The sequence below is a fragment of the Mustela lutreola genome, chromosome 15 (assembly GCF_030435805.1).
Source record: "Mustela lutreola isolate mMusLut2 chromosome 15, mMusLut2.pri, whole genome shotgun sequence".
In the NCBI taxonomy this organism is placed as follows: domain Eukaryota; kingdom Metazoa; phylum Chordata; class Mammalia; order Carnivora; family Mustelidae; genus Mustela; species Mustela lutreola.
In genome coordinates this window covers 12,007,899-12,026,132 of record NC_081304.1, presented here as the reverse complement: position 1 = coordinate 12,026,132, position 18,234 = coordinate 12,007,899, and the positions used below count along the sequence as shown (strand labels likewise).

Genomic DNA, 18,234 nt, shown 5'->3' with positions numbered 1-18,234 from the left:
AAAATGCCCTTCCAGGATTACTCAAGTGAGCATGGTCTTTGAATGCTTCTGCATTTAAAAAACTAATACCGCCCTCACTAGTATAATTGGACAGTGTATGCTAATGAAAATTTGAATATTCAAACCTAATAATAAGATAGATTTATATATAAGAACTTTCGTTTCCCGTAGTTAAAGGAATTGTACGTCCATCAAACCCTTTGCTCCAATCAGCTTGGCTTCCTCTGGCTCCTTGATCTGTTGTAAGGCCACATTCAGACCACAAGGGAAATGTGGGAAGGCAGGAAGATGAAGGGAGATTGGCGTGTTTGGCAGTTCATAGACTGATTAGTCTATAGATAAGTATTATCACCCCCTCAATATTCCCCCTCAAACACATCCCGGGTCAAAGGTGGGGATAGAAAGATAGTAGCAGGAGTCCAAAGTGATATGAAGGAATATAAGCTAATCATTTCCTTCCTCTTTCTCGTTTTGCCATGTGACGAACTTAGATACAGCCTTCACTGGCTGGACCTTAAAACTGTGCTTCTGTGGGGGATTTATGGAACCTCTAGTTTAGGGAAATAAGTGCATTGCATTTGTAGAGATTATTTTAAATTAGTCTTCAGTTAAAATTTTAAACCAATGGGAGAGTATGAGGAATGAATTATTATTGTCATTGTTGTTATTGTAGTCATCAAAAAAAAAAAAAAAAAAGCAAAGAACAGATGGACGTCTGGAAGGACAGTCATGCACCCGCCCCCTTCCTTGGCCTCTGTTCTACTGGGGAGAGCACCAGTGTGTAATGGATGAAAGTTCCTTAATCGGTTGTGTCTGTGGTGTCCTTTTCCTTTGGGGCTGGAAGAAACATCTCAATATTTGAAAAGGTTATTTGAGAAACAGCAGGGCATGTGGCTAAGAATGTGTGCTTGACAGTTGTTAGACTCCTTGAGTTCCCGTCATGACTCTCCCGCCTCTCTGTGTTTACCTCGCGGGGGTGTCAGAAGGATTCACACTTATTAAAGCACTTAGGATTGGATCCAGCACATCAGAAGTACTCCATAAATGTTTGCTGGTAGTAACATTATTGACCTTATAAATAGAGCAAAACAGATTAAAGTTTTCCATGACTTTATTAAGGTAACAGGATTCTGCTTGGTATAATGATTTTCAAATTCAGGATATGGGTTTAAAGATTCAGGGTAGTAATATTTTCCTGGTCGATAGTCTCATTCATAAGTGAGGTCACTTCAGATTTTCCAAGAGCTCATTTAAGTTTACTCAGATTCATTGAAATCATAAAAAGAAAGGAGTAATTGACAGGAAGTGGAAATGCCCAGGTCCTCATAAAAGGTTAGAAAATAGAGCCTACTGAATTGAAAAGTGATGCGACTGGGTGATCAAAGGGCAGGTTTGCTCACACACCGCTCTCTGCTATCTGTGGCCCAGCCCCCAGTAGGAGGAAGCCATCAGATATGAAAAGTGAAGCAGGGACAAGGGAGTCAAGAGAAACTATGAGAATTAACAGAAGCTAAGGGCTTGGCCTTCACCACCAAAGTACTTAAAACTGAGGGAAGACGGCCCCAAGAAAAGATGGAAATGGCACACACAATGTCCCAAGAAAAGTGGTCATCATTAGAACCAAAACATACCCCAGTGGAGTTCCTGAATCGAGGAAAAAGAAAATCACATGGGCATCCAAGCAGAGAAAGAAAGACACCTTCACTACAGCAAACAACCCAGCCACCTTCAGACTTCATAGGAACACATGATGCCAGAGGACATTGCAAAGAAAGTCACCAAAGTCCTCAGGGAAAGGAAGTGGGGCTGCGCATTATTATACCCAGCTCAGTGGTCTTACAAATGTGCAGACAGTGGGAAGATACTCCAACCAAAAAAGGATACAAGACAGTCAGCACACACAAGTCCCTTTTGAAGGAGTAGTAGCTCAAAATTTCAGAGCCGATGTTGAACAATAGAAAAATCTAGTCAACATAGTAAGTAGCTTGATGACCCTCAGCAAATGTTGCCCTTAAAATCTGGTTTATAAAGCATATGTTTTGCTTTGCATGTGCCTTTCATTTTGATCTAGCTATTGAACTTGAGTCCAAGAAGAGAAGGTGGGAAAAATCAAATATTACATCATGGGGAGAGATCCTGTTTCATTATTTCTCTTTTTCCTTTTAGGTGTAAATCACAAGATTATAACATATGTCAAGAAACACTTTGCCAAAAATTGAAAAATCATATTCTAGAACATTTGCAGTGGGATTTTAGTGGATAATGAAATGAACTGTTAGAACACATTTCTTAATTCAGTTTAGTCTAAGAAAAGTTGGGAATTAAAGGCTGATCATTTTAAATTATCCTCAGTAAATCAATGCACAGACTTGTCTAACTGAGCTCAGTTGCACATATTTTCATAGTATGTTACCTTATTTTCAGATGTGTCCGATGAATCATTTACGGAATACTGTGCAATTCTGCTTTAATATTTGGTTAAGTTACATGCAATAGCTTTTTTTAATTCTGTTGCATCTCAGATTAGGAGGAAGAGAAATCAACAGGAGAAAGACACCAAGACACACACGCGCGCGCACACACACACACACTCACACTCATGTACCTCTCCCTCCTGCACAGACGTAGCCCTTCAAAGACCTTTCTTCTGCCTTCCTCACTTTTAGGGAGATGAATGCGTGAGCCACCAAACTCTGCTTTACCAGCCTAGGGATCTGTCAGTTAGCTGAGCCCAGGCTTGATTGCGTTCTGGAGGGAGAGGGAAGGCCAGGAGCCAAAGACCCTCACGATGGCAAGACCGTGGACTCTTGGAGGCACAGCTGCACAGATTCTTCTTTATTCCTGTCCTCATTATCCTGTCTGTTCTCTCAGGCACCCACATACCTAGCCAGTTGGAGGGAGTGTCTTAATCAAAACAATAACATAGCATGAGTTGTCCTCAGATCACAGCACATCATGACCGTAAGCCACATCCTGATCAGGAAAAGGTCAGTGTAGTGTGATATCACGAGTGGTGAGGAGACAACAGGTGTTTTACTTATCACGTGCTGAAAATTGTATTAAGAGGGATTTTCAAGGAATACAGGTGTTTCAGGCTCTGTCCCAGACTCGCAAGGGCAGACCAGTGCCTTTCCAGTTTGTAACTCTGTCTCCTGTTGTCTTTATTGGCCACATGCAGCAAACTTACATTTGTGATAAATAGATACTATTATTTACTATTTTAAATGTAAAACAATCATTTTTGTGGAAGAATTGGTAAGCTGTCATTTTTTTTTTCACTTTAGATAACCTATATACGACAAGAATATGAAACCAAATTCAAAGGGTTGATGCCAGCGTCTCTAAGACAAGAACTGGAAGACACCATTTCCTCCCTGAAGTCTCAGGTAATTCCTAGAATCAAGGTGTTTCCTCAGGGTTCAGGTGGTGTGTATATACTGAAAACAGACTCACAAATAAGCTTAATTCTGAATTGATGCCAGAAATTAATGTAGTAACATACATAACATAAGGTACAACTGAGGATGAATTGGTTTTTGTTTGGGTTTTTTAAAAGATTTTATTTGTTGGAGAGAGTGAGCGAGCATGAGCTGGGGGAGGGGCAGAGGGAGAAGCAGAACCCCACCCCCCGACCCCTGTATTGAGTAGGGACCCCGATGGGATGTGGGGCTCAATCCCAGGACCCTGGGATCATGACCAGAGCTGAAGGCAGACACTTAACCGACTGAGTCACCCAGGTGCCCCTGTTTGGATTTCTTTTTTTAAGTTTTTCTTACTAGTTTTGGAACTCATTGTCTCAATAAGACTTTCTTATGAGCTCCCGTGAAATTGAAGTGTTCAGTTATGGTTACTTTCCCTCATTTACAGCGCACATTCCCATACAGCTCCCCCTTGCTCCTCTTGGTACCAGGCCTCAAATGCCATCGCTTGGCACAGTGGGGGATTCCTGACTGTGCGAAAGGGCAGAGAAACAGAAACCATGGTTAAATTAGTATTTTTATTCTGGTGTGTTCTGTACGGTTGTTAGACACAACAAGATGCATTTTAAATCCCAAGCAGGATAATGACAGGGTATTCAAACAATTCAGTTAAATATTTCATGCCAAAATGTGTAGTTCTTGGTATAGGTTATGAAATACAGTGTGAGAGAGGCGATGGGTATAAATTTAGATGCTTAAAATTACTTCACAACTTCCAGCATCAGTTTTCTCCAGGTACTTCTAGAATCTGGTCTATTGCTAGTCTGATCTATTGGTCTGACATCTGATCTACTGCTAGTCTGTCTAACCTGGGAAAGAATCTACACATTCCCATTTCAAATGCACTTAGGAACCTAAAACGCACTTTTCCCCTAAAACAGTCATGTTCCCTTTATATGTCTAAGAATCCTCATATGACTGAGATGGATGAAAAATAATAGCTAGGACCCAGAGTAGCCAAAACCATCTTGAAAAAATAAGAATGAATTTGGAGGGCTCGTGCTTCCCAATTTCAAAAGTCACTACAAGGCTGTCGTAATCAAGACAGTGTGATATTGACAAAAGGATAGACACAGAGATCAATGAAACAGAACTGAGATTCAGGGGGAACCTTTCATAGATAGATAGATAGAGATAGAAAAATATAATAGATATATTAAAAATAAATATTTTAGATTTTTTTTTTTTTTGGTCAGTTGGTTTCCCAATGTTCCAAGACTGAGGGAAAATGGAAAGAAAAACACTGGGACGATCAGATAATTCAACAAGTGAGCACAAAACGGGTCACAGACCTAAATGCAAGAGCTAAAAAACTACAAAACTCTTTGAAGAAAACTCTAAGAAGTCTTCTTAGATCAAGGAGTGACTGTGCGCCTTAGGTTAGGTGGGAGTTATTTTTTTTAGCTGTGACACCAAGAACACAAGCAGCAGAAGAAAAAAACAGATGAACTGAACGTTGCTAAAAGTTAAAACTTTATACTTCAAAAGACAACATTCAGAAACTGAAGAGACAAACCATGGCATAGGGGAAAATATTTGCAAATCATGTCTCTGTTAAGAAACTTTAAAAAAGGGGCACCTGGGTGGCTCAGTGGGTTAAAGCCTCTGCCTTCGGCTCAGGTCATGGTCTCAGGGTCCTAGGACCGAGCCCCACATCCGGCTCTCTGCTCAGCAGGGAGCCCGCTTCCCCCCCTCCTCTCTCTCTACCTGCCTCTCTGCCTACTTGTGATCTTTGTCTGTCAAATAAATAAATAAAATCTTAAAAAAAAAAAAAAGAAAGAAAGAAACTTAAAAAAAAAGGAAATCATACTTTTTTCTAGGAAAGCGGTCTTGGTTTTCTGTGCCAAGAACAGTGCCTGCCACATAGTAGGTGCTCAATAAATTGATTTATGAACCGGTAGGATTTGATGATATTCGCATACGCTCTTTAGAATGTGCAGGACAAAGTGCGGGCAGCCAATGTCGGCCGCCCCGTGTGTATTCCCCTCCATCCAAAGCCTCTTCTCTGAAGATGAAATGTTCATTCCATCATTTATCATTCCGTGGACTACGGTTGGCTCTGCTCCTGCCTCCGCTGCTGCCTATAATCCTAAGTACTGCAGGAAAGCATTAGCGCAGAAAGGGTTAAATCTCCCCCTTGCATCGTGGTTTACCCATTAACTTTGTGGGAGAGCTTCCGTGGGGTCAGCAGTGGAGGACCTGGCACCTTCAGAGGACTGGGTTTTTTTTAGAAGAAAAGAACTAAGAAAAGAAACGTGATAGCCACCTGCGGGGCTTCTGTTATCATTCACATCATTTCGCTGTAATAAAAGCCACTTCAGCCTCAGAAAACCGGATGTTGACCCAGAAAGAGAGGGCTGCCAGCTGCGTGAGGGCCTCAGCACTGGCAGCTGCGCAGGGGAGTCGCCGGCCGGGAGTGTGCAGATTTAGTTTGAAAGCACAGGTGCCTGTATTTTCTGAAAATTGCTGGGATTCCGATTGCAAAGCAGGGTGGGGGAAGGGAGGCCGAATCGGCGTAACCCTTGCATCTGTCAACATCATCGATCGTCCCGTGGGTCATTTGAGCAATGGGCTGGAGTGAAAACCGGGGTGGTATCATAAGTAAGCGAAACCGACGGGGACCCCTTGGATATGGACCCACATCCTCTCGCGCAAGCACGTTCGCTGTTCTGCCGGCTGTGTTCTCTTGCCTAACTAGGCTTCAGAATCAACCGTTGCCATGGTTTCCGTTCAGAAGTGGCAAAGGTAAACAATTCTGAAATGATGGGATGCCGCTGACTGGATTACATGGAGCCAGAGTAGAAGTTACCCCCAAACCGCTTCTATTTGCTTGTGTAAGGTGCTTTTGAAGTCATACCCAATACAGGGATCTTTAATACTATATAGAAATGTATGCTTCCCAAAACACCACACTGTGCAGATCTGATTTACGAGAATGTGCTATGCGGCTTCTACTGGGCTTATCACGGCCTCCTCCTAACCTTGGGAAGCAGCTGCCATCAGTCCCATTTCCCAGATGAGGCATCAAGAGCTCAAGTAACTTCCCTAGAGCCTTCAATGCCAAGCCAGGACTTGAATCCAAGCTGGCCCGACTCTGGCTTGGGCTCTTTCCACTACCAGCATTGCCTCTCCAACCTCAGGGACGCCCCAGGACGGACTGAGGTTTCCAGAAGACAGTACTTTTCTTTCTCCTCCGTCTTTCTTTCGTCACATGCTGGCGAACACCAGCGTCCCACCCAGCCCCCTGAAAGAAGCTGGGGACACAGAGATGAAGAAACATCCTCCTTGTTCCAGAAGAGCTCTCCAGTTATTTGAAAACAAATAACCCCAAGGCAGTTCAAGAAGTACTAATAATGGAGCCCAGGAGTAGGAGGCCAGAGGAGGGGCCCTGACTTTGCCTAGGAGGCGGGGAGCGGTTGGGGAGGCGTCCAGGAAGTCAGTAGGAGAGGTGACAGTGGAGGATAAACGGAAGATGGTTAGCCAGGCATTCCAAAGAGAGAAAATGGCCCATGCCAAAGGGCAAAGGAGCCGGGAGGACATGGTGTACAAAGTGGTGATGGTGGGGAGGATGAGATGGGGTCCCCGGGACGGGCTGGGGCCAGACCAAGATGGCTCCACAGTAAGGAGATCCGATGGATTCTCTAGGCTCGGATGGATTTTCAAGAAGGATGCTGTGTGAGCAAAGGTGACAAGTACAACACTGACATTCAACGAATCCTCTGCCTGTTATCTAGGGAGCCACGTTATTTACTCCCCAATGCCCTTTCAGCCACATTCTCCTCTGCTCATACATGGTGTCTTTCTCTAGGTTAACTTTCTGCAGAAGAGAGCATCCGTCCTTCAAGAAGAGCTGACGACATACCAAGGCAGAAGGTACAGCCCCACTCTCCTAAGGCCTTCTGATTAGTTTCTGTTGCTGGCACCTGTGAGTCTCCTGGGTTGACAGTAGGGTTTTTATTACAATCCTTACACATAGTATCAATTTTGGGGAAAAAATACTGATTTTGTAAATTAAATAGCCCATCTTGGAAGAGCCACCCACCTCTCATAATCACTGTGCTTAGCACGATCAGAGCAGAATGAGAGGACGCGCAGGTGCCTGACAAGTCTGGGCCTCCCCTGCACAGTCCCGACAAGACATTGTCTTGAAGCCCAGTTGCAGGGTTAAGGAGACTGTCTTTTAAGATAGCGAGGTGATGCAATCCGCAGCCTGGTAGCCCACATCTTCAAAGGCCCGTATCCCCTGGAGGTTTGGCGCTGCTTACAGATGTTCTCCAGCCCAAAATAGATAAACGGCTTGGTGGTGTGGCAACACCGTGACTTTAGTACCCTCAGCGTGTGCTTCGCAGGCTGCCTTTTTAGTCCAGGGTTCCCAGAGAGAGACATCACGGACATAGATTACATTAACCTGCTCTAAGTCAGTCAGACAACCTCCCTTTTCGTGCAGTGAAAGGCCAAAGCACTTATTTGGCATTGGATTAGAAGTTAAGACCTTGTGAATCATTCACCTTTCAAAAGATTCTGTTGCCTGGTACAGATGGGCTCAGATCCTTTCTGGGCATAAATGATGAAATTTTGATATCAAATACCTTTTTAACTGCTATCCAGCCCCTCCCGAGTTAGGACCTCGTTTATCGTTGACATGCCCATTAGACCTGGAGAAAATCATTAACGGAGTCTTTTGATTTTCAGGTAACCGCAGGAAGGCTTACCTGTGTAGCTCAGGGCGAGGGCAGTGGACGTCACTGTCCAGGCCACACTGTGGATTTCTTCCAGCAGGTTTGAAGACTTGGATACTGTAAACTGTGAGATCAATGGCATTTTTTAATACTTAAATGTAATTAAGATCATAAACACATGCATCACTCATATGCTTTGGGGTGGTTTTATTTGTGTCTGCCTAAGTTATTATTTTTTTAACATTCCTTTATTTCACATTTCCATATTCGCGTGCGTTTGAGCGTGTGCTGAGAATTGCGTATATTGGGGAAAGAAATGATTTCTCGTAATATGCCTTGTTGATGCTTTTGTATAGAATTTTACCGGTTCCATATGATCAAAATCACGTTTGTAGTATCGTATCACAGTTTTTAACATGCTTATATCGTTCTCATGTTCATGTTCATATATTATTAAAACATTATATTTTGTACTTATCAATTTTATTTCTACTTTTTATTGCACCTCATTTGCCAAAATAAACATGACCCGTACCTGGTATTTTTCCCTAAAAAGTCCTAACTATCTCAAACTGCACTTTGGGGGAAAATACCTTGTGTCCCGTCGGAGATCACATCCATTCATTTATTCAGAATAAAAATCGCTGGGTCCTCGGATAGTAGTTTGAGTTGTCGCATTGGCGTCGTCTGACCCTGGGACATCAGAGTGGTGTAAGAATTTTATGTAGTAGCCATGGTTTTATTTCTGCTTTCTCTTTTTATGGTGGTGGATTTCGTTTTCCTATTAATTGGTGCTCTTTAAGAAAACCTAAAAGCATAGGGGTGTGTCCCAAGGACACGCAAGCCAGTGGCAGGTGGTGGCAGATGAGCTGTGATTGGTCCCGTTTTCCTCTGCGGATATGGTGGTGTTCCCGTGATTGGAAATTTGTCTCCACCCAACTGGCCAATCAGCACATTGACTCTAATTGGTCATTGCTGATTGGTGTGTGTCCTATGCTGAATGGTCAGCCGCGTTTGCCGAGGCAATTTTGCACTGCAGTGGGTGGACGCTCGGTCTTCTCTCGGCGGTCGTGGTGTGCGCCGTGGGCCCTCGGAGAAGCTCGGAAAAGCCGGACGGCGGGCAGGGCCGTGATCATCGTGTTCTCTGTAACAGGACAGGGCAGAGCGTTTCTGTGTGCTTTTTCAAAACTCGTGCATGTCCCCACGCCCATCTCTGCTGTTTGCCGTCCAAGGATTAGCCTCCCTTCCCTGCAGTGTAACTGGGACCAGACATGGCAAGGAAGTACCAGGTTTTACGCCACTTCCAAAGCCAGGCCAGGGGCGGCATAGACGCGGCCGTCGGTGCAAACCCTTGCCTCCCCACTCCAGATGACCTCTGCCTGGTGACGTCTGTCCCGACACCTCCTGTGGGATAGAGGCGCCTGTCCTTCGAAAGCTGGGGCATTCCTTGCCTTTATGACACATTATAGCACCGGCTTGAAGAATGTTCAGGAAAAAGCAAAATTGAAGCAGATGCTTTTAAAACCACCTACCCAATGAGGACAGTGGGTACTCAGGCTGTGATGTAGCGCCCCAAAGGGAAAGATTAAGGCTACACGATTAATTTGTAAGTGCGTCTCTACAGACGGTGAAAAAACAGGTTGAAGCTCAACAGATTTCATGAGTAAGGTGATTAGCTGCCCGAAGTGAAAATACTTGGTGAATTGTATTGTCTGCTGGAATTGGAACTCCCACTCAAGAATATTTGTTTTCCATGAGTAAATATCAGTAGGTGTTTTGGAAAGTTGCCTGCTATTCTTTCTTTTCCTTATTTCAAGGGTTATGAAATCACAAATACTGGTGAACCTTTGACATTCCCCAGATCCTGTTTCCCTTCTGATGCGTGTCGCATGAGTCTGGGAGTAAGCGCGCTGAAACTTTAGGGCCGTTTGGTTGCGTGTGATAGGACTGGGCGGCCGACACTCGTGTTTTGGGGAATGTCCTCTGATAAAAGAAGGGAAAGAAAAATTGCCTTTGGCACCTTTAAAAGCCTTCCTGAGCGGAGCCCCGGGCATATCAATGGCTACTGGGAGGACACGCAAGTGCTCAGGAAATGAATTATAAACATTGTGCCTTATTATAAAATCATCTAAGATTTCATCCCTGCTTTTATCTGGTGGAAGATCGATTGTTCAGCCCAAGTACCTCGTCCAGTTCCATGTCAAGTCGTCGTTCTTGGCTCCTGCACCTGAGTCACCCACCTGTGCGTGCGACCGTCCGTGGCGGGGGGGGGGGGGGGGGGGGGCTGTGATAAGGCGTTGGGAGCGACCCGTAGGAAGGAAAGCCGTGGGTGCTCATGTTTACCCAGCCGTGGGGTCGAGCGCGGGAGAAGGTTAACGCGCAGGCCAGGCGTCCCTCCTCTGCCCGTGTCACGGTTTTGTTGGAGTCCTACCACTTCTGCGTCACCAAGGCGCGAGCCCTTTCAGGGGTCTGACCCCTGATGTTGCAACCTCCCCACTCAACAATCAACTCCTCAGAGGGCAGCCATCCGGCGGCACCATGGAGCAAAAAGGTCCGAGGAGGGGGTGGGGGTCGGGGACAGAGAATGGGTCGACTGGCTTCGCAGTTTGTACAAAAGAATCGGCTGTGACTCGAGGGAAATTTCTGGATTCAGGCGTTATCCTGTAATGTCACCTAGTAACCGTGGATTCCTCAGAAGCGCGCATATGCCCGTCGTCATGCGCAACCTCATTAAAGGCGTCTGCAGAGAAAGTGCAGACGAGAGAAACTATGAGTTTGAATTAACAATTAACAGCATCCCCGACCACGGAAGGCAGTGGTGTTTTAGCTTTCGTTCTGAGAGTAAAAAGCAAAGGTAAAACATCAAACGTGGTTGGAGAAAAGTTTCAGAACACAAGGTCATTTGAATTCATAGTTTCCTTAAAAGAGCAGTCTCTTCGGAGCTTTCATATTTTGTTCAGAAAGGTCGTCTCTTTTAAGCCTTGTCATTAAAGACAGTTTGCTCTTTAAAGTGAATTATCAAAGTGTGTAGAAATTGCAAGTTACTGAAACTAAAATGCATGATCAATTTTAAGTCTGCTAACTAAAGCTTACTTAAAATTGGATGTGCTTTTGTCCCAGCGGCCCCTTTGATAAGACCAAAAAAAAAAAAAAAAAGATACATAGTTGGTCATTTCAAAGTAGGAGAAGAAGATAATTAGGTAAAACCTTTTTTCACCAGTTGAAGTGGTTCTTGGACTTGGAGGCTTGATTGGGAAACTGCGGCATAGGCTGGAATGGTAAAAATCAAATAGCCCAGATTTTGACCTGAATTAACATTCTTCCCTGTACTGTTTTAAGAACTGAGTCAAACTTCAGACCCTCTTGTTTACCTCACATGGAGAAAGAGAGCTGGAATTTGTAACATAAGACTAAAGGAATTTCAAAATCTGGATCCTTCACCAACATCTAGGTCAGTCAAAAATTCATTCTTCCGGAGATTTCAGTTTTAAGCAAGGATTTCCACCAGGCGTATGTTTAAAGCCCAAGATGTTGCTTCAGATTCTGCTGTATTTAGAAGCAAGCTTAGTCTAGACGTCAGGCTAATCAACACCCTTATATCCTCTTTGGGAGTCTCCCGTTTGAGAGAGGTCTCCTGGAAAGCAGCTAGCTGGACACAAAGGCTTGATCATCGAGCAGAAAGACAGGGAAGGCTACCCAAGGAGAAGCCCTATATGTTTAATTAGCTGAAACGTGCTTGCGTAAGTGAAACCTTGTCGGCCATACCCCTTTACTGCCTCTAGAAAAGAAACGTCATTCACAGGTGGAGTCTACCAGTTAGCTTGGTTTCCCCAGGTAATTCCTTTTTACCTCTCTGGGCCTCCCTTTGGTCATCTGTAACACGGTCAGTATTTCCCAAACTCTACCATTTCAAGCTCTACTTCAGCCTTCCTCCCACTAGCATTCTCTCAAGCCCTGTTCTGAATGACTTGTCTTCATATCTTCAGGTGGCATATTTAGGAACTGTGGCATGCTAGATCCCCCTTTTAAGGGCTCCCCTTCGTGTCACTCCCTCCCTCACCCAGCCATTCGTGCAACACATGCTGAGTGCCTGCTGTGTGCTGGACAGCACAGTAACCGCCTCCAAAGCTAGTAGCCTCACTATGACTTATCATCTCCCCCGGTGCAGAGGGCTGACCAGGCTCAGCCTGGCTCTTCTCGCTTGGGCCTCAAGCAGGTGCAGTGACCGTGATCACTCGCTCCCAGGGCGGCTGTCAGGAGCCCTCAAGGGCAAGTCAAAGGTGACTTTCTGGTGACGAGAGTCACCAGAAAGAGGTCACCAGAAACCTAACATAGTAAGCCCAGGGAGGGCACAGCATCCCTTCTACTGAACTTCATCTAAGACAGAGCCCACCCAGAGTCAAGGGTAGAGGACACAGAGCCCAGCAGTGTCCAAGCTCCTGTGGCCATCTCCATCTGCCACACCTGTCTTTCACCTGAACTCTCCTTAAACCAGGTGATCCACATAGCAGACATATTTTCTTGCCTGGCATACTGGGAAGCACTGACTAGGGACCAAGTCCAGGTGATTGCTAAAAAGGCTCTTCCCTTGCAACGTTCTGCTTGGTAGTCTCTGCCATATTTCTATGATGTCAGGTTAAATGGGATTTGGAAATACCGCTTGGGAAGCCCCGAGTTACGAGTATTCACTAAGACTGTGTCTTCCTCTGTGATTCTTTCAAAAGATGGTAGCAACCACAGGCCAGTGTTTCCTCGACTCTTTTCTGTTTGGGACTTGGTGTGTATTGTTTACTGTAATTATCTTAGCAAGCGTATTATTGTAAAGGTCTACCAAAACACATACCCTGTGCTTAGCGTGGTTTTGCCTTCTTTCGTGGAAATATCAGGCTCATGGAAGGGTGTGGTCTTGATGAGCTTGTGAGGGAAAATCCCCTGAACCACAGAGCACTCAGAAGCTACTCAGCTAATCATGCAGATAAACAAGTGAAGCAGTCTCCTAATTGCCCCGTTAGCTTCCTGGCCACTGCTGAGTTATCTCTGTTCATGCCCCTGAGCCCAGCTCCGGGATCTCACACCAGCCTGAGCCTGAACCTGGGTGGGGGAGGTGAACCAGGAACTGAAGCCCCGAGACCACTCCTCCGCCTTCTAACTCCCAGTCTCCCTGAGTGCCAAGGCTGACGGATTGATTGGGCCTGGTGATCAGCGTGTGTCTAGAAAACATCAGAAGCCTTGGTCGCCGGGAGTTCAGCTCTGTTCCACCAGCAGAGCCTGACAGTCTAAGCAGGGAGAGGAAACAAGAAAAGACATCGTCTCCCCAGGAAAGAGGAAATATTTTCCTAACAGGGTGGTAGTAAGTCCTGAGAATCTTGCACTTGTTGCAGAAATACCTTGACAATCGGCTGAGGTTTCTCCAAAGCCGGTTTGCGTTCTCCACGCTGGCTCCGCGCAGGCTTGACAGATGCTGTCATTTACCTGACATCGACCATGATGTTGCTTTTCAAGTTCTCCGCAAACTCTGACGTGCTGTCCGGCTCCCCCATGTACATTTTGTGTTTCCCAGCTACCGCGGTGTCACAATCCTGTGTAAATTCCTTTTCAGAACTGATCATTTGGCCCCTTACTTATCACTGTGTTTGTAATAAAAATATTTATCCAAGCAGGGCGCAGCAGTTACGGCGTGAAGCCTCGGCGGGATGGCCTCATCGTGTCTCCACCTGCTCCCTCCCAGAGTTAAGGATCTGGTAGCCGTTTTCTGCCTAGAGTGATATTTCTTACAGTGCTAGGGAACCTTTCTCTGACTGAGTTCCCACTTGTGTTATCTGATTTTCTCCTTTGGTATTTTTATTTATGCACTTGGGCATGTGAGCTTGGAATCTGCTAGAATACAAATTGGGTGGATTAAAGGAATTTTTTTTTCTTTCAAAATCATTTCTGTAATCTCATTTGGAGTGTGTGTGTGTGTGTGTGTGTGTGTGTGTTGAATTTTTCCTATTAGGCTAATTTTTTCCTATTAGACAGCAAACCCAAGTAGAGCACCTGCCCTTGGCCCCTATCAGGTACTTTCCTTAAGACTGTCTAATGGTCACTGTCTCTGCCTTTTTATCAGTAAAGGAGAAAGATTAACTGGCTTCCTCTCTGTCTCACATTATAATTATTGTTCTCTCTGTGGTATCACCTCTACCATATGAGGAATATTTTTACCTCATCCAAGCGGTAAACTGAGCTCAGCTCTTCAAAACTTGGATACATTTACTCCCAGATTAAATACCCGACAGACCTTTGCTGAGTGCCTGGTGTGTCCCAGGGACTGAGCCTAGCAGATGAGACGCACACAGATGAATGAGACCTGCTCCTTGCCTGCAAAGAGTTTGTAATCCGTCTGCAAAGATAAGACATATATAGGGAAGAAAAAAAAAAAAAAAAGATAAGACAGAGCAGATCTTCCTATAAGAGAAATGCCAAATATTCTGGGAATTTGAAGGAAGTGGTAACATTTTGAAATCGTCTCATAGGAGGAGGTGACATTTAGTCTGGACGTTGGAGTAAGAGTGAGATTTCAATCGGTAGAAACGTGGGATGGGCCCTCCAGCTGGAATGCTGAGCCAGGAGAGTCCTTCACGACCTCTGCATCACCCACGCCAGGAGGAAGGGAGTACGGGAGAAGACTTAAAAGGTGTGTTGGAGACAGGTCGTGGAAACCAAAGGGAACTTACCGACCACCTTAAGTGCCGAGCGGGCCTCTTAGCACATGTGGCGGAGGGCTTTGGGGTCACAGGGATCTGGAGCTAGGCAAGTCGCTCAGTCTCTGAGCCTCGGATCCCTTATCTCAGAAGGTGGAGGAAATAGTAGAATGCACTTGCGAAGACTGAATGAGATCATGCATTTTCAAAGTCTAACATGCGGTGAACATGCAGTAAGTGAAGGCCCTTTTTATTTTCTGACCGTTCTCAATGATTTCACGAGCTCAGTGCAATCCATGCTTAGCTCGGGATGCCAGAGCAAAGAGAGGTTTGGAGGTTTGCCCAAGGCCCAGCTTCGAATACGTAGTGGAAGCAGAGGTTGGAGCTCATGGCCCTGTAATTCGTCCCTCGCTCCTCCTGCTGTACTGCATCGCCTCCACGGGGGGAGGGGAGGTTTGGACTCTATGTTAAAGAAAACGAGGGAGCAATTAAACTGCTTTGAGCAGGGCAGTGACACCATGAGAAACTGCCGCATGAGCATTTGTCCTACAGCAGCACAAGGCGGCATGGTCGGAGGCTGGAGGCAGAGAAGGAGACAGGAAATGGACAGGAAATGTATGCAGGAGTCCCATAAGTGCTAGCAAATCCCCAGGGAGAGGAACACCTCTCCCTCTCTCTGTCTCTGTCTCTCTCTCAACAGAATGTAGGTCAAAGTTTTGGTGGTGACCGTGGCACCCGAATGAATGAGATGCTTGTGAAGGAGAAAGAAACTTAGGGTCAAGTCTCACAGCCTAAAAAGATGCAGGGTGCAGATCTGGGAGTGGGGGTGATGAGTTTGGTTTAGACACGCTGCACTTCGTCAGGTAACTGGAAGCCTAGGCCAGGGCCCCGAGATCCATCAATCAGGACCCTGTGGGTGAGAGCTGGGGTGGAGAAGTTGATGGTTTCACCGAGAAGGGGAGCGGTCTGGGGGAACCAGGAGAGGAGAGGGAGCAGGGACTGGAGGGAACCAAGAGGGAGCACACAGTTCCATTGGCCATTGAAGAAACGAGTTGGAAAGAAGTAGGGATAAGGAGAGGGACGGAGGCAGGATGAGGAGTGTGCCTTGGAGGACTGAGCAAACCCGAGGTTGGCCATGGAGGAGACAGCAGGCAGGACGGTGAGTTAGCGGGGCCTCGTACATTCCTCAAGCGTCCAAGCTGAAGGGCACAGTGCCTCCCAGACATGGACAACCGTGAGGTGCGTGGTGGAGAGTCAGATACAGAGTTCTGTGGGCTCCTTAGGGGTTGGAGGCAGGGTTTCCTCCTCTGATCCCAGATAACAGCTCGCAGTTGGCAAAGGTTCCACTGGACGGCAACCCCACAAAGGCCCCAGAGCGGGCGCCAGCCGCCCCTGTGAGTGGCTATCCTGGCTGATCTGGGAAGGTTAGGGAAGTGTTTGCGAAAGTTGAGTTCTCTCATCCTAAGGTCTTCATCCCTTTGTCCATTTTGTCAAGTCACTACATGAAGTTAGCTGGATTGTCCTCGAGGGACGTTGCTCTACATTCAAATCTTTTTATTTCTGATCCTTACTCATACAAACTTACTGTTGGTTTTCAGGCATTTTTATTTTTACAGCAACTACAAAAAGTCACCTTGAACTTGATATTTTGGTAGAATTTAATCTAGAGTTAGTATATTGATCACAAAATTACCCTTTTTAAGGTCCCGTCCTCCCCAATCCCAAACAATAGCGAATACATTTTGAGGGTAAAGAAGGCTGCATTAAAAATTGAGCCATGTAAGGGATAGTACAGGGGCTTTAATATGGAAGACCAGGAGATGAAAACACTTTTTTAAAAGGAAAATTAAACTCGTTAATTTTCTGGAAATACAAGTGACAATTTCTTAGTATCTAAAAGCATTTTGATGTCCTAAATCTCTTTAATGCATTTTGTAAATATGTACCCCATAATGTCTAGAAACCATAAATGTCTTCCTTTACTTTTTTTTTTTTTTAATAATAGTTTGGCACCAAAATTTATTTTGTGCCAACAGTAAAAGTTTTTAGCGGGGACTTAGAAAGAAAATAAGGCAAGACATTATAATTCTACCAAAATAATATAGAGTATTCTCTTACTTTAGAGGGAGGGAGAAAAGTTGTTTTTTTGTTTTGTTTTTTCTACTAAAGAAAGTTGAGAACTAGATACTTGGTCACTTTGTATCTCCAGCAGAGGATGGGGCGGGGGGGGGGGGCGGTCCCTACTTTAGATTTGCTGACTGTCCTCCAAAAAGGTGACAAAGGGAACCCAATTTAGCCTGGTGCCTGTGAGCGGCTAAGAGAAGGTGGTCAGCTCAAACTGGCCAGACCATGGCTTCCCTGGGGCACCGGGGGTGGGTCCCCACTGGGAGTGTCTAAAGGGGACTGTGATGCCTACATGTGTGCCACCACGAATTTAGCTCTAGATTTCTTTCTCAGTAACAGAACACGATCCCCGCAACCCCCAGGCCCCACCAAGCTGTGAGAAAGAGAAGTCTGGACCCAGTCGACTGCAGAGCACCTTGCTCTTGGGCGTGTCTGTCGCAGAGATCAGCAGTGTAGATAGTGAGGGGGAGGTTCGTAGACACTGACTCAGGGTTTTTCTGACGCTGGTATCCCAGAAGTGATGCCGTCTCTCTGCCAGATGGCATCAGCCAAAGGCAAACCTGGAACGGCTGCCGGTAATTAGGTGCTTGATTTTCAAATACCTGTGCTCTGCAGCTTGATGGGATGGCCTGTTCACCCAGGTGCTTCGGGAACACATGGAAAGGTTCCCAACAATATCGAGGAGAAGTCTTGAGAAGTACGTGTGAAACTAGGAGTAGCATTCTCCTTTCTCTGAAAGGAGTCTTTGAGCCAAAAACACGTAAAGCCTCATTTCAGGTTAGCTTGACTGTAACGCCATCTAAATAATTCCATTTCATATATACTTAGGTTTTAGACTCTAATTCCTACTTGGTCGTAATGGTTTTATCTGTGATGATGCCCCCCAGGGTGGTGGAATTTTATATTATGTCTTCTGACCACAGGAAAGGGAAAGTATAATTCTACTGTGTCTTCAGGCGAGTCATTAAATATTTCATGGAGCAGGTATAGTTTGCCATACTTTCTTTAAGGCAAGAGCTTGTATTGATAGACAAATTTAATTTCTGACCTTGACAAAATTGGCCTGTAGGCTACCTGCTTAAACTCTGGGGGCCTTACATAAATTACGATAATTATCATTATCATTAGATCAATAGAATGGAATAATAACTTTCAGATTATCAAATTAGAGATGTGTTTAAGATCTAGAAGCCCCACTGGAGATCATATAGGCCACCTTGAAAGGGAAATGCCATCTACAGCCAATGCGGACAGCACCTCACGTCCCACAGC

The 18,234-nt window shown here is 45.4% G+C and overlaps 1 protein-coding gene across 7 annotated transcripts in view; it reads left to right on the top strand.

The window, feature by feature from the left end:
* Window positions 1-8,635, top strand: part of CEP112 (centrosomal protein 112) — a 410,940-nt gene extending 402,305 nt beyond the window's left edge. For all 7 annotated transcript variants that reach the window (XM_059147621.1, XM_059147617.1, XM_059147619.1 and 4 more), the window contains 3 exons: window positions 3,285-3,386; window positions 7,288-7,352; window positions 8,172-8,635. In XM_059147621.1, coding sequence (XP_059003604.1) covers window positions 3,285-3,386; window positions 7,288-7,352; window positions 8,172-8,175 — 171 coding nt within the window. In that variant the 3' untranslated portion in view covers window positions 8,176-8,635. The remainder of the gene's footprint in view (window positions 1-3,284; window positions 3,387-7,287; window positions 7,353-8,171) is intronic.
* Window positions 8,636-18,234: the final 9,599 nt, after the last annotated feature.